The 20,253-nt window shown below is 50.6% G+C and overlaps 8 protein-coding genes across 9 annotated transcripts; 6 read left to right on the top strand and 2 right to left on the bottom strand.

Annotated features, from left to right (window-relative positions):
- The first annotated feature begins 533 nt into the window (after positions 1-533).
- LOC4812038 (leucine-rich repeat-containing G-protein coupled receptor 5) lies at positions 534-2,455 on the top strand. Its single transcript, XM_001352510.4, has one exon. It carries the CDS (start codon positions 574-576, stop codon positions 2,308-2,310), a length of 1,737 nt encoding a protein of 578 aa, XP_001352546.3. The 5' UTR covers positions 534-573; the 3' UTR covers positions 2,311-2,455.
- Positions 2,456-3,306: 851 nt separating this feature from the next.
- On the top strand, positions 3,307-3,810 carry LOC6900005 (cuticle protein 16.5). Its single transcript, XM_002135334.3, has one exon. It carries the CDS (start codon positions 3,399-3,401, stop codon positions 3,705-3,707), a length of 309 nt encoding a protein of 102 aa, XP_002135370.2. The 5' UTR covers positions 3,307-3,398; the 3' UTR covers positions 3,708-3,810.
- A 1,372-nt stretch (positions 3,811-5,182) lies between these two features.
- Positions 5,183-5,898, bottom strand: LOC4812380 (uncharacterized). Its single transcript, XM_001352509.4, has 2 exons — positions 5,846-5,898; positions 5,183-5,786 (listed from the first exon to the last, which is right to left on the bottom strand). Exons 1-2 carry the CDS (start codon positions 5,852-5,854, stop codon positions 5,367-5,369), a joined length of 429 nt encoding a protein of 142 aa, XP_001352545.3. The 5' UTR covers positions 5,855-5,898; the 3' UTR covers positions 5,183-5,366.
- A 64-nt stretch (positions 5,899-5,962) lies between these two features.
- LOC4812018 (uncharacterized) lies at positions 5,963-6,488 on the bottom strand. The gene is made up of 2 exons (XM_001352508.3): positions 6,352-6,488; positions 5,963-6,278 (listed from the first exon to the last, which is right to left on the bottom strand). The coding sequence occupies exons 1-2, from the start codon at positions 6,361-6,363 to the stop codon at positions 6,045-6,047; spliced, it is 246 nt and encodes an 81-aa protein (XP_001352544.1). The 5' UTR covers positions 6,364-6,488; the 3' UTR covers positions 5,963-6,044.
- Positions 6,489-7,492: 1,004 nt separating this feature from the next.
- LOC6900004 (uncharacterized) lies at positions 7,493-8,062 on the top strand. Its single transcript, XM_002135333.3, has 2 exons — positions 7,493-7,601; positions 7,673-8,062. Exons 1-2 carry the CDS (start codon positions 7,593-7,595, stop codon positions 7,925-7,927), a joined length of 264 nt encoding a protein of 87 aa, XP_002135369.1. The 5' UTR covers positions 7,493-7,592; the 3' UTR covers positions 7,928-8,062.
- Positions 8,063-9,768: 1,706 nt separating this feature from the next.
- On the top strand, positions 9,769-10,339 carry LOC6900003 (uncharacterized). Of its 2 annotated transcripts, none has more exons than XM_033382888.1 (2): positions 9,769-9,896; positions 9,977-10,339. In XM_033382888.1, exons 1-2 carry the CDS (start codon positions 9,873-9,875, stop codon positions 10,277-10,279), a joined length of 327 nt encoding a protein of 108 aa, XP_033238779.1. In that variant the 5' UTR covers positions 9,769-9,872; the 3' UTR covers positions 10,280-10,339. The 2 variants fall into 2 exon arrangements, with proteins under 2 accessions (XP_033238779.1, XP_002135368.1); XM_002135332.3 differs by having other exon boundaries at positions 9,771-9,896; positions 9,974-10,339.
- A 1,101-nt stretch (positions 10,340-11,440) lies between these two features.
- Positions 11,441-13,776, top strand: LOC4812610 (dentin sialophosphoprotein). The gene has a single exon (XM_033382880.1). It carries the CDS (start codon positions 11,858-11,860, stop codon positions 13,001-13,003), a length of 1,146 nt encoding a protein of 381 aa, XP_033238771.1. The 5' UTR covers positions 11,441-11,857; the 3' UTR covers positions 13,004-13,776.
- Positions 13,777-17,487: 3,711 nt separating this feature from the next.
- Positions 17,488-19,209, top strand: LOC4812175 (homeobox protein abdominal-A). Its single transcript, XM_001352506.4, has one exon. It carries the CDS (start codon positions 17,870-17,872, stop codon positions 18,890-18,892), a length of 1,023 nt encoding a protein of 340 aa, XP_001352542.3. The 5' UTR covers positions 17,488-17,869; the 3' UTR covers positions 18,893-19,209.
- The last annotated feature ends 1,044 nt before the right edge of the window (positions 19,210-20,253 follow it).

Raw genomic sequence — 20,253 nt, 5'->3', positions numbered from 1 at the left:
TTTCGATTTGCAAGGTTACGTTTGCCACTTGCCACTCAATGGTACTCCGTAATTACAGTTGCAGTTGCATTTATGCAATCCCCCTCTCTCCCAACCAAAAAAAGATTATCTCTAGGGAATAAAGTTCAATGGACTGTCGAACGTTATGTCTCTGTGTCTCTGTGGTATCTCGTATCGAAAGATTTTCAAGCTCAAGCCACATATAGCACACACATGTACGTACAACATATCTCTTTTGGATGGAAAATATAGGAGCATGTACCATAGTAGTCCCATTCCAATGTCTAGAATGACTTACTTTCATTCGCTGCAAAATGAACAAAACCAAAGCCAACCGACAACAGACCGACAATTTTTATCGCAAGTCAGTCCCGCGTCCCGACTGCCGATTCCCGCGTCCCGCTCCCGATTCCCGACTTACTGGAATACAGAAAACTATCTGGGGAGAGAGAAAGATATCATCCTATATATAATATAGATATGGCAAATGCCATTTGCCATTTGCCATTTGCAGGGCAGTGCAAAGCAAAACAGTTGGAATTTTGCATCGAAACGGAGCGGTTCGCGACGATAATGACGAAGATGATGATGGAGGATATTCTGGTGGTGTCTCGAAAGATGGGGATCGCATGGGGGATCCTGTTCGTGGCGTCGGCGGCTGCCGGGGTGGCCAGGGCCGGGGACATCAATCTGCGATGCGACGAGTTCGATCCGATGATCTACATGGACGTGAACGAGGCCTTCTGCACGGTGACGGGCTTCATGGTCACCCACAGCCAGAATGTGGTGATAAAGAACGTGCCGCCCGGGAACATGGTCAAGTTCATCAAGTTCTACGAGTCGACGCTGCTCTACATGCCCTTCCACTTGTTCGAGACCTTTCCCCATCTGAAGACCCTCGACGTGTCGAACACGAACATCCTGGAGCTCACGCGGAACACCTTCAGTGCGGCCAGCAATCTGACGTATCTGAACCTGAGCTACAACAACCTCACGTCCATCCAGACGTCGGTGTTCATTGGGGCCAACTCGCTGATGAGGCTCGATCTGTCCTACAACGAAATCGCCTCCCTGAGCGTGAACGCCTTCAATGGGCTGCAGATCATCAATAAGCTGCTGCTCACGGGCAACCGACTGCGGGAGCTGCACGACGAGATCTTCATGGACAACGAGTTCCTCGAGAATGTCTCGTTCGAGGGGAACTTCCTCACCTACATCCGGCCGGAGGTGTTCAGCGGGATGCGGCGCATCAAGGAGGTGAATCTGTCCAACAACCAGCTGGTGCGCATCCATCCGGACACGTTCGCAGAGGCCGCCAGCCTGGAGAGCCTCATGCTGTCGTTCAACCAGCTGAAGGACTTCCAGCTGACCGGCAAGAGCATCGTCCACCAGCTGCATCTGGACCACAACCAGCTGACGAACCTCACCATCAACGCCACCCGCTTCGTGCGGGCCAGCCACAACGCCATCTCGCAGCTGATCCTGCACCAGTCGCTGCAGCTGGAGACCCTCGAGCTGAGCGCCAACCGCCTGCAGAGCATCGCCAACATCACGAATCTGACGTCCCTGCACTACCTGGACCTCTCCGACAACCCCATCGGACAGCTGAACGTCAGCACCTTTGCCCAACTGAAGCGACTCCGCAGCCTCAATCTGCGCGGCAACGGCATTCGAGAGCTCAAGTTCGGGATGTTCTCCAAGCAGAAGTACCTCGAGGAACTCGACCTCTCGTTCAATAACATGACCAGCCTCAATCTGGACATGTTCGTGCCGTATCTGGCCAACATCAAGAAGTTCCTGGTGGACGGCAACGCGCTGACCGAGCTGCAGGGCAATCGCACCTTCGACGACGCCTTCCCGATGCTCCAGAAGCTGGGCGTCTCCCGGAACCGGTTCAACTGCTCCTATCTGCACCGCCTGCTCATCCCGCCCTCGCTGCCCGAGTCGGTGGTGCTCAACATCGAGCCGGACAACAGTCTCGAGGAGACCCCGCACATCCGCGACGTCTCCTGCATCAGCCAGTCGCAGATGGCGGTCAACGCCTCCTTCGGCGCCGAGGAAACAGTCCTCTACATGCACATCCAGGCGCTGTCCAAGCAGCTGGAGCTGGTGGGAGCCCACTCCCAGAATCTGGAACTGCATCTGGCCTTCATGAAGGTCTTCGCCTACATCCTCGGGGGCCTCGTCCTCGTGGCTCTGATCGCCTTGGTCGCCGTCAAGTATCTGAAGGCTCGTCGCTCTGGACGCCACAATCGCAGCAGCATTGTCTTCCATTCGAGTGCCACAATGGACACCAACCTGGGGATGTGACAGCCCTCTTCCTCGTCGATCCTTAGCCCCAAAACTGAACTCTAGATATAGGACTCCTAGCATATTTAAGTCTCTCTCTCTCTCTCTCTCACTCCCTCTCAAAGAATCTCTGAATAAATTGTAATACGGAAGAGAAATTTATAAACTCTGGACCACTCATATCTTATCGGACTGTGACGTCGGGGGAGAGCTTCCTGCAGTCTGTAGGCTGTAGCCTTTGTTGTTGTGTTTGTTTTTGAAGATAAATCCAAGCCAAAGACCTTGAACCAAACCCATTCCCAGTCCCAGTCTCAGTCCCGATAGCAGGCCAGGCCTGCCACCAACTGATGAGCAAAAAGTAAACACAAACGAGATTCATTCAGTTCCCTGCTATCGGAGCTTTATGTTTATGTATAGTATTTGCCATGTTCTTCTTCGATTCAGTCAGTCAGTCATTCAGGCAGCTCCTACTTCCTCAGCTGAACGGGGGCTGCGCTGTGGGCAGCGGTGATGCCACATCGGACGATGCCACATAGGGAGAGGCGACGTAGGGTGCCGCAAAGTTGCCGTGATATTCCCGGCTGTAGACAGCAGCCACCGAAGGCGCAGAGTGGGCCAATTCCGGGCTTGGCCCAGACGCAGCCCATCAGAGCGACGAAGGCGGGGGTGAGGGTGAGGGCGAGGGCAGTCTTGGAGTGTCGTACTGTCGAGTGTTTCAAACTGATGACTGATGACATTTGCTGCCTGAACGGCACAGGTTCCACCTGCTGCTTCGACGGCTAGAAAAACCTGCAAAAAGGTAAATACCTGGTATTTGGTATCAATTTTTGGCCAGCTTAATGCTGTTCAATTAAAAGAGACTTCCCCACAGTACTCGACGCTTCTGTCGCTTGTGTCGACCCACTACGGGGGCTACGTGACTGGCGTGGCCAAAGAGGGGCCACGGACTGTTGGGCTGTGGGGCTGTTGGCGCAGAGACCTTGCAAGGCCGTTTGGCTGGCACTGTGTGGGGCTGTAGCTATATAAGCTACGGCCCACCGCCTGTTCGGGCATCAGTTGCATTTGTTTCATTCAGCAAGTAAAACAATCTGAAAGCCAATCCTCCCAAGATGTTCAAGCTCGTCGCCGCCGTTGTCCTCGCTCTGATTGCCTGCGCTGCCGCCAAGCCCGGCATCGTGGCTCCTGTGGCCTACTCCGCCCCCTACGTGGCTGCCTCTCCCTACGTGGCGGCGTCCCCGTATGTGGCGTCCCCGTATGTGGCATCTCCCTACGTCGCCTCTCCGTACACGGCCGCCTACGCTTCTCCGTACACCGCTGCCTACACCGCTGCTGCCTACGCCTCCCCCTACGCTGCCGCCTACGCAGCCCCCTATGCCGCAGCTGCCGCCTACACCGCCCCCCTGCTGCTGAAGAAGTAGAGAGCACACCGGAAGTGCCACCCGCCCACCTGCCACCCGAACGGAAGTCGTGGCAACGAATCCAGCAAATGAATCACAGAAATAAACTCTAATCAAACGAAGAGTCAATATCTTTCATTCGTTCGTGGGGAAATGACACCATACTGAAGTGAAAGAACTATTTTTTTTCGGTGAATACATATATGTGCTCTTAAAGATATATATATATACATATATATATATATGCGTGCCCCTAAAGATCCCAGTGCGGCGTCTCTACGGGAGACGTGGGTGCTAATAGCAGTCCACTCCACACGAATGGAGCCACCGTAAGACCAAAAACACACGGATACTTTCCTTTTGTTTGTTGCAAACATCCGGAAAATGTTCATTCATAAATAGTCCCATACAAATAGAGGCTGCATCCTGCCATTGGCACGGCGCCATTGAGGCAGATAACGGGGCTAATTATCCTTGGCTCTCATACACATGTTCTGAGGCGTGCGACAAACGACATTTATCCGGCCAGCGCAGAGACAATGCAACGTGCCGCATTTAAAATTAGACTCCACAGCGTAGACATAATCTGTGGCAGCTCACAAACAGAACAAAACAGAACTGAATCGAACTCAACTGAACAGAGTCGAGGAGCCCAGAACAGAGGCGAGCGGAAAACGAGACGGAGCCAAGAGAACACAGCCTTCATTTGTTTGCAAAATATTATGCAAAACTTGCATTTCCATTTAGCTCACACTTTATTAATAACTAGCTGGAGGGGGGGGCATGGACATGGCACTATCATATCATTGGTCCCCCCCCCCATATTAGGGGAACACTAAATTATTGCATCAGCTTCTAGAATGTCGCAATTTCTGCTTTGCATTCCCAAAAACATTTGCCAGCAATCGGTCAAAGAGGCATGCCACGCCTACACCTGAGATATATTGTCTGCCCAAAAAAACCATGCAAAAAATTGTTTTTGTTATTTTCTACACAATATCTACATATGTCCTGTAGTATGGCTCCACATCTACACTTCAGTCTCGTCTGTGTGTGGGAATCCTTCTTGGATTACTACTAGATCGATTGTATTAATGGTCGAGCAATCAAGCACCGAAATAAATCTACAATTGCACTCGTGAATGTGCCAAAGATATGATATATAAACAATACATAAAATACATAGAATACATATGTATATACATATGTACATATGTCGCTGTGGGTGGATAACTCGACGCTTCGTAGTGGAATTCTCTAGAAATTTCTCAACTCAAATGTTGACAAATCTTAATGTCGTTTATTTAAATCAAACGAAGCCCAGCCCACACTTCAATGCAGTTTCGGAAAACACATGTAAGCATGCATGTGGCAGGTATGTATGTATAAATTGATTGTTACATGTCACCCCATGACAATTCTACATGCCGTCTACATGCGTTCTACGCACGCGGACCCTTGCATTGCCTACTTCTAGGCTGAAGAATGCAAAAGACTTACATCTTAGGAAAAACGTATTGCTCTTGTGAGGGGGGGGAGGGGGGTTGGGAATGGCAAGGTTGCCCCTTGCCCCGTCACCATCGCCTGTGACACTCGTTGAATTCCATCTCAGTGTTATATAAAAGTTCCCTTTAATTCAGATTTTATTTATATTTTTGTCCACGTGCCGGCCATCAGCCATCAGTGACGAGTGTACGAGTATGTACGCGTGATGGCAATGCTGTTCGTCAGCTGAAAGTTGAGGGACCATCCCAAATTGAACGAAACACTGCCAGGGGGATCGAGGACCACTTTCTGGCCTCCGAACAGAGGGTGCTTCTGCTTCTTGTGGTTCTTTTTCGCATTCGCCTGCAGCTGATTGAGGGCACTGTTCAGTGAGGACGAGGGATGCTGGACAAACTGATGGACGCCAATGACAAATTTCTGCACATCCCCAAAAAGATCATCGGAGGAGTACGCCTTGGCAGGATGTTCGAAGAAGAGCAGGTCTTCTGTCTCCCGATCGGCATCCAAGCTCCTGCCAAAGTCCCCGGAGAAGAGCACCGACAGGGGCTGACTGAGCACGCCCGACTCCAGCAGAGCCAGAAATATCCACAGCAACTGGAACAGCAACTTCTTCAGATCAAGAATCAGAATCATCTATCGATCAGCCAACTTACACACCACATAGCCGTCTCAGCGATACTAAACTCGAGAAATGGCACTGGCTCTCCTTTTATACAGATTATTCCCACCCGATGATCCCCTCCGATGAGCTCAGAAATAAAGACACACTATTTAGACACACAATTATATATTTTGTGGCTTCGGGGGACAGTCGTCGCTGTCTGTCAGTGGCCCGACACTCGTTTCAGATCCTCAGATCCAGCCATAGCCATGGCCGTAGCCGTAGCTCAGGGGCCGCACAATGCTGTGCGAGTGCGAGTGGGAGAGCGAGAGCGACGGGGAGTGCGAGTGGGTCCAAATGGGGCTGCCGATCACTCGCACCGAGGGCAGGCTGTGGTACGAGCTGGTCAGGATGGGCACCGAGGACGAGTGCAGCAGACCCGGAGCGGCGCAGGCGAAGGCCAGGCAGAGCGTCAGGAAAACGAACTAAAGGAGCACGAAGGAGGACTCTACTTAATTACGTTTCATCCCGAAAATAGTCCCCAAAGGGATCCCTTACCAGTTTGAACATTTTGAAGTTCTTGGAAGCAGAGCGGCGGCTGTCAGAAGACTTGATGGCTGGTTGAGCGCGCGTCGGCTTTTTATAACGAAGCCAAGAAGCCGGACCAATCACCCACCGACCTTGGGGCCCAAGAAGACAAGACTGGCAGTCTCTTAACGCGGCTCAGATTTCCACCTGCCATTCGAATGGGTTCGGTTTGGAATTACCTGAAAAAGTGCACCACTAAACCGCTGCACCGCTGCACCGCTGCGCCTCGGTCTGATGATTGGGAAATGCCCTCAAAGCTCTGATACTGATGCTGCTGCTGCTGGGGAAAACTGCGTCATTTTGCCAGCGATAAACAAATCAACAGCTTCCTTCCTCGAAAAAACAAGAGCGCAAAAACAATCAATAGAATTATTTTTCGGTATAAACAAAAACCTCATTTAATTGATTTTGGGCGTGGGAGTTTGTTTTTGGACTTTGCTGGGAACAAAGAGAAGCGAAGGAAACATCGCAATTTTTGCACCCACTGGCAGCCCCCTGCCACCCCACCGGCACCCTCCTGGCACCCGTCGGGCCTGACCTTGAAAGCCTCTCAACCGAAAGCAAGGAAAAATACCGGAAGTGCGTCTCTGTGTGGCAGGCTTCCCATTTAATTGTTTATTTTGGACCAAGACCTACACCAATACTCCCTGCTCCGCTCCACCAACAAAATCAGATAAAGGGAAGCAAATAAACGCCTTCGCCTAGGCCAAGGCCATGGACAGCAGGAGGAGTGGGAGTGGGATGCTCTGTGGCCTGCTCTGTGGCATGCTTGACTATCTCTTGTCAGGGGAACACTCACGACAATCCAATCCGATTCGAATCAGATTTCAGAGTTCTGAGCTCTGAGTTCTGAGTGGCAGGGAACGAACGGGTTTTCCTGCTCTGCTGCATGTTGCACTCCTTCCAGGCCTCCTCTGTGGCAGGGCAGCAATTGCAATTGCAGCTCCATTCCGTGGCCATTCCTTTGCCGCAGCCGTTGCCATTCTTTTCCTTTCAGAAAGAGTTAAGGGCTTCTTTCATTTGCCGCCTGCCGCTGCCACTGCCACTGCCACTGCCGCTGCTGCTGGCAAATGCCTTTGACCTTGGATACCAAGACCAAAGTGAAGGTCTGTCCGTTTTGTGTGGTTTCGTGGCTATAAAAGGCCCATCCATCTGGCAGCAGGGATTCAGTTTGCGATCACTGTCCCAAGGAGTTGCAACGAGCGATAGAAATGAAGCTGGTAAGTGTTCAAAGTGCCCCCATGAAGGGGAGAGATTCGAGTTCTAATGATCGTTTCCCTTCCACTTTTAGCTGATTTTTGCCTGTCTACTGGGTCTGGCCCTCGGCCACGAGGTCTACACCTACTATACCCCATCGTACGGGTACTACCCGTCGACCTATGCCCGGGCTGCGGGTGTCCTGCCGCTGGCCTATTCCCGCCTGGTGGCTCCGGCCGCCGGCGCTGCCGAATCGCATCTGTACCACAGCGTGGCGACTCCCAACTCCTTCCAGCAGCAGTACCGCAGCGACTACAAGCCCCTGACCTATGAGTATCACCTCTATTGAAGAGCGGGAGCGGGAGCGAGAGCGAGGGAGAGGGAGAGGCAGCGAGAGAGAGCAAACACCTCTCTCGCTGCCGCATCTCATATCCACGTATACACGTATCCAAGTGAAATTTGAATAAAGTTTGTCCACTCCCAATGCAAGTGTTTAACTGTGGCTTATCCCACCCATCGTCATCGTCATCGTCATCGTCATTGTCATTGTCTCTCTGTGTGGCAGTGGCAGACTTCCCTAAGACCCGCTGTCTGTTGAACCCCAGCAAGCCTCCCATTGTTCCTCGATTGTGCGCTGGATCCGATCCCCGAAACAGCACAGAACAGAGCAGAACAGAACAAACAATGAGTGGCTCAATGGCTGCCGAGTAGTGTATCGAATGACCCCGAAATTAAGTTCTCTGCTCCCTGCAGTTGTTCACCTGTGCGGTGGCCCCTCCTGCGATAAGTGGCAACTGGCAACTGGCAAGTGGCAAGTGGCAAGTGGAGGCTCGTCTAAAATTATCCACTCTCAAAGTGGCGCCTGCCCGCCTGCCTGCCTGCCTGCCTTGTCGCACGTCACCACCGGGGAGGCCAGAGAGAAGCCCTAGAAGCGGCCCATGACTGCAATGTGACCCCAGGAGCACACGCACCAGAACTTTTGACTCTGCAACGTTCGGGGCTCGACGCTCGACGGTGCAGGTGCAGGTGGCAGCCCCTGGAAACAGCGGAGGGAACGTGACTGGTGACCCGAGGCTGGTCACATGGCATCGCATCCATCCGGCGGCGGCATTCCACGGGGCCATCCCACTGCTCTCCCGCAGGGAGTACGCAAATGCTGAACCCCCGCCCCGAAAACCGGAAACCAATCTAATTATCATGCATTAATTAATATTTGATTGGCTGCTTGGACTGCAAGATGATACTCAGCAGGAATTCGATTCGATTGAGAGGACTTTGGGGGGGTTCAGGGCTGAGTTTATTAAAGTATCGACTCACCTGGTGGCTGAAACATCTTCGGTTTGGCTGTAAACATAAATACATACAATTAAAAGGGGCAGAAACGAAAGGATGTCAGTCTAGGATGCTTAAAAACTACTTGGAACGGTGTCCAAATATATACAGACGGTGTGGAATATTTCCAGCGAAACTAGACTCTAAATTGATGAGCTTTGCGCATTGGAATTGGTGATTTGTTCAGGCCCAAAAGTGGCCTGAAAACAGACACAGAATTCCCTTAAGGGGGCACCTTCAGGCCACTTCCTGTAGAACCATTTACGAGCCATTTGCCTCGTACTCGGGAGAATAAAGTGTATTCTGTAGTTAATTATGGCAGGGATGTCTGATTACGAGTGCAAGAGATATTGGACATTATGCGGGGCAAATTAGAAGCGACTCCTCTTTCCAGCAGATGCCACTGATTAGTGGCAGTGACATGGAGTGGGGCCTGGAGCATCGTGTGGCATCAATATCAGCTTACTGCTCCCCGCACACATCTCTCGCTCTCTGCAAACGGGTTTAATGCAGGTCCAGGCTCCTCCATGAGTCCATGAGCCAGTTCAAGGTTTTTCAATGTCCAATTAATGGTTGAGGAAATCCCTGGGAGGCAGGCTTACACTAGGCACCAAGCAGGCAAATCTATGCGAACAACGGGCTTACTTATACAGCGATTCCAGATGCAAGATTCGTGATTCGTGACTGAAAACCAGAACAAACAGAAACCAGAATGGGACGCCCAGTCTAGGGCCGGCCCTTGGGGCAGGCTGTTTAGCCAAGAAAACAGGCTTTGGCCGCCCTCCCGGTCCCCCGTTTCGAGGGCCACAGAATACTGTTTTGTACCGTACTGTATAAAAGGGCCACAGGAATGTAAGGCAGAGCTCAGAGAAGAGCGGTCCGTGGTCCAGCGCGGAATCAAGGAATCACCCAATCGAGCAATCAGGCAAGGACCCAACGACGCAGTTTCCAGGGGCCACAAAATGCGCATTTACTCGTATCTTTGGGTAGGCACATCCTTCCACTCCGATCGACTTGTTGACAGTGTTCTAACGTGCCCTTTGCCCCCTTTGCCCCGTTGCAGCAGCAGCTAATGCTGGTGCTGATTGCCAGCATCTGCGTCAAGGCCAAGCCGCTGGTCTCCTTCGGCGTCAGCTACCAGCAGCCGCAGCCCTACGTGGGACCGGGACCAGGAGCCTACTACAACAGCTACTACGGCGGCCCAGGACCCTATCAGAGTGGCTACGGCTACTACTCCAGCTCCAACCACTACTACGGCAGCAGTCCGGGGGCATCCTATCCGTATCGGTATCCCTATGCCGCCGGACACCGCTACGGGGCCCTCGATGTGGGCATCGGCGCCCTGTCGCTAACCCCGTTCCTCCTCTGAAAGAGGAGAGCCAATCGACAGCAATCGGGAATACAGTAAACAGAAACCGAAATGACAATACACCAAAGACTTTTCATTGTTTTCCACGGCACGCATCGCCTAAGCCAGGTCTCGGCCACCAGGTGACCATAGGAGGAGCCGTCCGAGAAGGAAAGCCCCGTACGTGACATTTTCTCGGGGGATTCGTACGAGATTTGCGTTACTTGTGACCCACTGACTGAGTGAATCTCTGAATTGAGATCTCTTTTTCCAATTCGAATACGAACAGGAGTTCCAATTCCAATTCCAATTGCCTTGGCCTGGCCCGGTCTTTAAGCTTGCCACTGATTATGCTGCTCCTACTGATGCTGCCGCGGCTGCTGTCCTTGCCGCTCGTCGCTGTTTTTATTTATAGAAGACTTTTCCCATCTTTTCCCATCTCTTCCATCTTACATTCGCGGTCTGTGTGCATAACCGCAGTGTGGTCGCAAAACGTGCACAAAGCTCGCCTTGGGGAGTGGGTGGTGGCGAGTGGGCTGGCAAGCGGGGCGGCAAGTGGGGTGGCGCTTTTCCTTTGGCTCTTTCTTATGCGGCTAAGCGCATAATTGCAGTCATTATCCGGAATTAGATTAGCCCTGTGGTCTTTTTCGGATTTATATCTATTTCAGGAGTGCCGTTGCACGCTCAAAGGATGTTTTGAGCGGCACAAAGGTGCACAAAGGACATGATTCTTCTTCTGTATAATTCCATGGCCCACGATGTAGCCTTTGCTCGATGTTAGCCACGGGCCACGTCCTGCCCCTGCCCCCTGCCCCCTGCCCCCTGCCCCCTGCCACATGCCCACTGCCCACGAGGCTCCAAATATTACCAATGCCTTCACGTGAGTCGGATCCACATGCGCCGCTGAGCTCCTGAAGGTGTCACTGGTTTTCAGGTGACGGCGATGCCCGGGGTATGACGTGCTAGGATCACGTTCCCCATCACGCAAAATACTCGGAACTGAAAAGTGCAACAAGCGGCAGGCTACAAAGTCCACCAGCCAGCAGCCATGAGGCATCATCCAGCATCAGCACAATGGGGAAGCCATCAGCAGTCACGTTGAGTGGAAATGCCCTAACACTAGGCTTTGGGGCAGCAGCAACAGCAGCAACAGCAGCAACAGGCAACAGGTAGATGTCCGCCCCCAGTCGGTGGGCCTTCATTAGCTCGTCCTCGTCGTCGGGTGTGTGTCAGTGTGGCATGCCTCGTCGGGTGCGCGCTCGGAGCACGAGCGGCGAGCAACGAACAGCGAACAACGAGCACTGTGTGTCCTCGTCGGAGGCGAAGGTTGAAACGAAGCGGAGCTGGCAGACGACATTGAGGATGTGTATAAAAGGAGGAGCCGCAGTGCAGCCAGCAATAGTCTTCGCCAGAACTCACGGGACGCGACAAACCTCTAGAGAAGCCTGCTCCAAAGAAAGCATCTCCCCAAAAGCAGCCAAGAAGCAGCTAAGAAGCAGCTCCCTGCTCCGCCAGAACTCGATTTATTCAAAAGTGAAATAAACCAGTGAAAAACCAGTGAAGAAACCCCTAAGAAAAGAGACAAAAACTCAAAGAAAAATGGATACCCATTCTCCCAAAAACGGCTCCAAGTCGAGCTCCAGCGGCAGCTCGGCGGCCAGCTCCTCGATGGATCTGGGCAGCGGCAAGCAGCGCCACCAGCGCGGCCAGAAGAAGCTCTCCCGCAGCAGGAGTCTGCTGCAGTTGCTCAGCAGGCACCTGGGCAAGCATTTCCACCACCACTCGCACCATCCGCAGCACGAGACGGTCTACAGCAGCCAGGACGACATCCGCAGCAGCTCCACGGACTCCTTCAGCCTGAGCTACGAGCGCGGCTCCCACGAGTGCAGCGGCGGCATGTCCACGAATCTGAATATGAACATGAACATGAACATGAACGGGGGCTCCAGCCAGGACCTGGATCAGGATCATGATCAGGAGCACACCTCGAGGGCCTCTCCGGTGTCGGGATACTCGCGGTACTCGCCCACGGGCCTCGACTACTACGACAACCAGGGGCACATCTACGTGGAAGCCGTCTTCCGACCGGGCAGCGCCCTGGAGCAGCTGCATCCCCAGATGCATCCCCACTACGACGAGGACTGCAGCGAGGGCAGCAACAGCAGCAGCAGCAGCAACGAGGGAGAGGGCGATGGCGACAACGACAACGACAACGACGGCGACAATGAGCGCGAGGATGAGAACGAGAACGATAATGAGAACGATAATGAGAATGAGAGCAGGAAGCCGAGATCCGCTTCGGCGGCATCCGCTTCCGCTTCCAAATCGCACGGACTCCATCTCAGCCGGATCTCGATTTCGTCGTCGGTCAGCCGGATGCTCCAGCACTTCTCCAGCTCGGCGGCCACCACCGCCAACGCCTCGCTGCGCTCCCTCTCCTGCAGCAGCACGCCCCTGCACCGACAGCTGAAGAAGAAGTCCCTGTCGCCCCACAACTCCAACAGCAGCAGCAGCAGCAGCAGCCACTCCAGCAACAGCCACAGCAACAGCAACTCCAGCTCCAAGTCGAACTCCGGCTCCGGCTCCGGCTCTGGCTCTGGCTCCTCCTCGAAGAAGGACAAGAAGCAGCAGAGCATCCTGCGGCCACCAGTGCAGTATGTCCACATGAAGGGCATGTCGGGGCTCTACTCGAGGGTTCCCAGCTATGCGGTCTGCTGTCCCTACACCCTCCATCACATGTACTAAGAGAACCACACGAACTGGGAGAAGTGACCAGTGGATGAAGCTGCAAGGAGTGGAAACGGGACTGGATCTGGACCTGGGGAGAGATACTTTAGCTCTCTTCGGATCCAAGTGATGTACGAGTAGTGCCTAAAAGCCTAAAGCCCAAAGCCCAAAGCCTAAAGCCTAAAGCAAGGAATTGGAAGGATTGCAAACACGAAACGTGACGGGGATTCTTCAGAGATTCGTCGGGGAGCAGCAGAGAGCATATTTTATAAATGTGTGAAAGCTGAGTCCGCGGAGGACTATCCTCTGCGGATTGGGCCCATAAGTGTACCTAATTCTATATACCCCCCTCCCTCCCAGAAATCAGAACATATGTCTATCTGCGCGTACGAGTACGAGTGCTATATGTATGGTATATATGGTAGTATATATGTATTTTACCCTAGACGATCTAATTGTCTTCGGCCTGTACTGTAGGGACTTTCAGTTTACAAACTAAACGGAAACAAAAAACACCTAGTTTTAGCCTAAAGAAAACGTTATTTAGATTATCATTATGATTGCATTACCTATTACACCCCGCACATATCTTCCGACAAGTAATCCTAACGTTAGACTCGATTTTTCGAGGCACATTTAGTTGTTCCACAAAAGGAAATGAAAAAAACCAAAAAACCAAAAAAGAAAAACCAAGAGATTTTGCACTTTTGAAATAATAGTTTTCCCTATACTTTGCACTTATTTTCGATTCGATTAAACTCTTCAAATTGACGAATTTATACAAGGAAAAATCAACAAAAAAACACCAAAAAAAAAACGAAACGTCTTAAAGAACACTCTAATAAAAAAACAACAAGAATTTTACAATAATTCACAAATTTTTTTGAACAAAATATTCTAACAAAATTATTCTAACAAAAAGAACTAAAATATCAATGAAATGAAATAAAAGAAAAGAAATAAGAATAAGAAAACTTTATGGTAGTTGGAGAAAATCAAAACTGTAGCGAAAATGTAATTAGAGGCCTAAGAAATCAAAGAAAATATATACAATATATATTTTTAGTAAATATATAATCTACGATTAAGACTAGATGTCAATGGAATAAAAAAACACATGACTATATCAAAAAAAAAAAAAAAGAATTTTACTTTTTTTCTTTATATTTTTTGTGGGGGAAAAAAAATAGAAAAATCAAATTTCAGTCAAGGCGAATGGAATGCAAAATCAAGGAGAGAGCTTCCATTGTAACGGTAAAGCGGTAAAGCTTAAGGACACTGTTAACGTAGGCAAAAAGCTCTCTCTGCGAGAGAGAGAGAGGCAGAGAGAGCGTGGCCTCCGTTCTGTTCCCAGCCCGGGAACAGACGCCGAAAGTGTGCCAGTGCCAGTGCAGTGCGTGGACTCCTCCATTCAGACGCTCCCGCTGCTGATGATGTAGGCAAAGTCCTCAAAATCAAGTTGCTGAAGGACTCGACCTTACAGTTTTGACATACGAGAGAGCGCATATCATGTCCACGTCGATGTCTGTGCGAATCCGTGACGTTAATCGACGATGCTGCCTGCTGCCCCACTGCCACACTGCCACACTGCCCACTGCCGGCGCATTTAAAATTTGATGACACCTCAATTATGTGCCATGTTGCTTTCGCAATGGGTGGCTGGGCTGTGGGTGGAAGGTCCCTCTGTTTCAGGGTCATTGTCTCTTTGAACCCTTTCCTTTCGTTCCCTTCCCTTTCTGATGTTTAGCCCACAATAAACAAGCAGCCCGTTGCTCAAGGAGCCGCATATCCTTGGCACACTTAGTGTCCCAAGATAACCAAATTAAAATTCATGATTTATCTGCAAACAAACAAATTCCCTCACTCGCCCAAAAAAGGCAACAACAAATGCCGTACTCTGATAGTTTTGTGTGACGCAGTTGGCGAATGTTTTGCTTTTTGCCGGAAAACCGCGTTGCACGAAAAGATGTGCATGGCGAAAAGGTCACGAAAGGGTTACGGGTGCAGAGAGGGCAGGGGTGAGGGACAACAGCAGCTTGGCCCGAGTTCCTGGAAAGCCAGCCAGAAAATAGCCAAAGACAACAAACAGTCAACAGCCTTCGGGGGAAAATGCTGTCTCAACGATTCGATTGAAGGAGTTTTGAAGAACTGAAAAGCCTAGGGAAACCCTATTACCGAAGCAACACTAAAAGAAGCGGAAACTCATCATCCTATTCATTGCTAAGCTATTTTGGAACTTTGCATGTCTGTATTCTGAAAGGAAGATAAAGTTCTCTTGAATACTCGTACTTTGGCGGGATGCCTCGCAGGACACTGTCTCACTGAGACACCAGTAGAGAGATAGACTCCTGTAGACACACATCGCAACAAATTCTGCCCTGCACCTGCACTACACAAAAGATCTCAGTATTTGGAACAGAATTTGCCACAAATAGTGCTCAGCAAAGGCACATATTGTAGTGTAGAGTAACAACCAGAAGGAAGCATTTCCGACCCCATAAAGTATATATATTCTCGATCAGCATCAGTAGCCCATACGATATAGCCATGTCTGTCCGTCGCTATGAGCGCCTGGTTCTCAGAGACTATAAAAGCTAGAGCAACGACATTTTAGAGATCTGAATCTTCTTCTAGACTGCCGAATCTGTATCAGATCGGATCATTCTTATAACCAAAAGGAACAAATCGATTGGCAGTGGTTACGCAGCGTCCTACACGATCTGACTGATTTGCTGTCTCTCTCGCACACACTCTTCGTCGTGCAATGTTAGGAGGAGAGCCATACTGAGTCTTGCTCAGTTTAAGGGTAATCATGTAGCAAGGGTAATCAACGTTCCCTCTCGTGTTTTGACTGGAGCCAAGCAGATCTCTACTGCTTATCTGTAATAATGGTACAGGTCTTGTAATCACAAATGCATTCACTCTGAAGACATGTTGATGATTGGCGGTGGAATGGTATCGATAAAGAGAAGGTCCCCCTACTGAAATGTTTCTTAGCTCCAATCGCACAAATATTTGGGCCATCTCCTAGGTCCTTTCCAGCCACTTTTGAGATTATTTTCACATACAATTTATACGATAACTAGCTTGCAGTTGTCAACTTTTAACTTTTGCTGCCAATTGCGGAGTTCATTGATCCGCGGGACAACATGGTGGCTTATTTGTTAAGCCATCGGATGGCTGGCTTCATTAAGTCCAGTCGCAAATGAGTTAATGGATGCGACAAGACGATTATCAAGTCAGCGGCTAAAGCCAAAGGCAGCAGCCCACAAAAGCACCAACCCACGACAAAGTCGAGCCCCAAATTGATCCGAAAGTTGTGTCACTTTCGGATGGGGGGAAGGAAACCCACGAAAGCGACAAATCGGTGGCCGCTCTGACGTCAGTCGCCGCCGAAAACACACACAACAATTGCGCCTCTAATTAGAAGTTGAACATTTTGAGGCGTGGAGTAATCGCTGTTGACACCTCCTTAAATCTCTCGCACTCCGCTCTGCTCCTCGTGAGGCGAAGACAAAGGACTTCATTAGGCCGCAGCCCCCGCCACAGCCACAGCCACCGCCACCGCCACTGCTTTTATCGTAGATTGTCTTAGAATGTTCGTCGCATAAAATTGGCATTCGGCTTTATTTATAGCGCATTAAAATCAATTTTGTGCGTAATTAAATAAAATCCAACAACAATTGAATTAATGCTCGAGGCAGGGCGGAAGGGCGCGAATCTATTTTTGACGCAAGGAAGGGGCCGGTCTTCCAAAAGGGGACTTCCACTTGAAAACTGTCATAGCCCAGGATATTTTTAGTAAAATCCCTCAAAAGGAAGGACCAGCCCCCAGAGCGACTTCCTTAAAGGCTATTTTTAACGGAACAAATGCCCGAAATGGAATCAAACGCGAAACAAAAGGAAATTGAAAATGGGAAATGGAAAATGGAAAAGCGTCTGGCTGATTAATAATTGATCGAACGAAGGAACAGGACGTCAGGGAAAACAATTAAAAGTCGAAGGACGAGCGGACAAAGTCCAGAAGTTGATGGAAAGTCAGGCGCCCTGCGGCGGCGGGGGATCCCCCTGAGTAAAGAGCAAAGGCGGGGGGGTGGGGGGGGGGGGCAGGGAGCGTGCATTGACACCACCTGGCGGCCGGCGGCGCAAGCAAACAGCAACGGCAACGGCAACAGCAACGGTAAACAAAATTCGCTTCCCCTTTTAAGAGATGAGGCAACAAATGCGAGCAGGACGAACAGGACGAACAGGAGGACAAAGGAGAGCCCTCGGGAGTGGCGGTGCCAGGGAGTGCAGGGTATATTGTGTGCAAGGTAGGGCACTCCCAGCACTCTCTACGCCACATCTCGGACCGTACTGTACCCTGCCTTTGGCATGTCCTGGAAGGCACTTTGCAGAGAGAGCGAGAGCGAGCGAGAGAGCCCGGCCGCTTGCAGACCTTCGCAGACACCGGGCGAGTCTATAAAAGGACGCGGCTTCCGATTTGCCGACTCAAACGCGGCAGGACAACGTAACCGAACACACACTCTCCCGAAGCAAGGCGAAGCGAAACCAAACCAAAACCGAAGAACGACGCACGACACGAAACCTAGCGGCAAACGGCAAACGGCAGTCGGCGGCGTCTCTCGTGGACAAAGACCGGTTACAATAACAAAGGAAGTGGATCTCGGCAAAGGAAGGGTGTCGGGTGTTGGGTATTGGGTGTTGGGTGTCGTGTCGGCAGACAGGAAGCGGAAGAGCAGCGGAAAAGCAGCGGAAGTGCAGCCATTTGCACTGCCTTCAGCCTCGCACCGCACCGCACCGCCCCCGCCCTGAAGCGGCAATCAGGAAGCAGTCAAAGGAAATTAGTTTCGGCCAGAAATTGAATTGAATTTCAGCCATTCCATGGGTACCCCTCATGTTTGCTTTGCGGACGAGCTGCCACAGTCGGAGGCACAGTCCCAGTCACAGTCCCAGAAGCCGAGGCGGAAGGAGAAGACCTCCAATGGGAGCAACGGCAGCAACGGGAGCCTGAACAACAACAACTTCAATCTCAACCATTTGGGGGGCAAGAAGTCCATGTCCGAGCTGGAGGTGTGCTCCTCCCCGGGCAGCAGCCTCAGTGTGTCGCCCGTGCCACGGTTCGAGCGGAACCTGGGCTTCTTTCGGCAGCTGAGCCGACGCTTCGGCCTGAGGTCGCAGGATGACCTACTTCAGTCGGAGGATGACGCAGTCGCTGTCTCTGCCGCCGCCGCTGCAGTGGCAGTTGCAGCCGTGCAGCAGCAGCAGCAGGAGGAGGATGCACACAGTTCATCGACCGACTCATGCTCCTCGGGGCGTGGCCTGGCCGCACACCAGTCGCGGCTCGAGCTGATGTCCATGTCGTGCGCCTCCAGCGAGACGAGCAGCACCCTGGACATTGAGGAGCAGCAGGAGCACCTCCAGCAGCACCAGCACCAGCAGCAGCAGCAGCACCAGCGCCAGCAGCTCCAGCTGAAGCTGAAGCAGACGCAGACGAGCCGGGCCAGCTTCTCGCGGCTGCATCGCCGCTCCACATCCTCGCTGCGCCGGGCCTTCGAGAGCCTCTCGCTGACCTCACGCTCGCTCTCGTGCAGCGGCCCGTCGCCGCCGCCGCCACCCCCGGCGGCCGCCACCCAAACGGCAATGCCCCTGAAGTCGGCTCTCAAGTCCGCCTCGAATGTGGAGCTGCACCAGCAGCCTGCGACAGTCGCCTCCAAGTGCGGCAGTGGCGCCTCCTGCCATGCCTCAGCGGGCAAGGGGAAGGGAAAGGAGAAGGAGAAGGAGAAGCCGCCGCCGCAGAGGATTCTGCGGCAGCCCGTCTCCTACACATATCTGAAGGGCATGTCCGGCCTGCCCACCCAGCGGGTGCCCCGCAGCTCTGTCTGCTGTCAGTATGCGAGGCGTTAGAATGCGATTCCAGAAGATTCTAGACCTGGAGATTAGCCATCAACCATTTCCCCATTTACCCATTGCCCCTCCCCCCCCTTCATCCGAAATTCATTTCAAAATCTGTGATACAACAAGCCTTTCCCTCCTGCCCCCCATTCCCCCTTCCACGGCCCAACCACTGCCCCCATCCATCATATCCGAAAGTCTTCGCCAAACAGAAAGAAAACAAAAAGGATATTCCTTTCCACAAGAATTGAAATGAGAAACGAGAAATGTTTTTTTTTAAATTTGAATAACTTTTGCACTTGAAAAAAAAAAACCAAAAATTAAATATATACCGAATTATACAATAAAACAAAAGAATTATTAAGTAGAGAGTAGAGAGGCATTCGTCATAGTACAGACACACACACACACACACATACACATCTATGCATATATATCCGCTTGATTCTAGATCAGAAAATCATGCCACATGCCACATGCCACACACATACCACTACGCATGCCAAAGACTGTAAAAGAAAAATTCAACTTTTCATTGGTTTTTTTTTTTTTGGTCGCGCAGTAGAAGATTTCCTTTAGATTTAAAAATTCCTAAAACGATTCGTGCCTTTATTCGGAAAAGTCAAAGCAAAGCAAAGCAAAAACAAAAAAATCAAATATTGTACGAGTATTTTCTTTCGCCGAAGAAAATGTATGGACGGATAAGTTAAGTGTAGATTTTTCCTTAGTGAATGTTAAATGGGATCAACAATTTGTCAGGCATTTATCTATGTTCCGAAACAACCTTAACATTAACTTTAACTTTAACTTTAACCTTAACTTTAATCTTAACTTCAATTATTTACATTAAGAACTTGTTCCATTCCAAATCAAAAACCACAACTAATTTGCCAAAACCAACCAGAAATGATATATATATATAAGATATAGCAACAACAATGAAGAATAGTTATAGAAAGAGCACTACAGATCCAGCAAAAGTAGGAATAACCATAACCGAAGAAGCCAACTTGACTAGACTAGACTAGACGTGACTTGACTTGACTCGAGAGTGTACTTTATGCGTACTTTAGCCGTTTACACACAGATTTACATGCAGTTTAACCTAAAGATTCAAGTAAAATACAATGCAATCCAAGGCCTAAAGATATACTCGTTTATACACATTCTACATACGGATATACACATATATACACATATATATATGAATCGTAAGCAAAAGCAATAACCGTTGAGGGATTATATACTGAAACAATATCAGCATAAATACTATATACCACATATATACAGCAGCAGCAGCATCTACAAAATATTGTATTATCAACTATTTACCAACAGCAGAACACAGCAGAGCAGAGCCGAGCACCAGAACC

Source organism: Drosophila pseudoobscura, chromosome X, assembly GCF_009870125.1.
Source record: "Drosophila pseudoobscura strain MV-25-SWS-2005 chromosome X, UCI_Dpse_MV25, whole genome shotgun sequence".
Taxonomy (NCBI): domain Eukaryota; kingdom Metazoa; phylum Arthropoda; class Insecta; order Diptera; family Drosophilidae; genus Drosophila; species Drosophila pseudoobscura.
The sequence above is the reverse complement of the archived record's forward strand: the minus strand, read 5'-3'. Positions and strand labels throughout refer to the sequence as shown.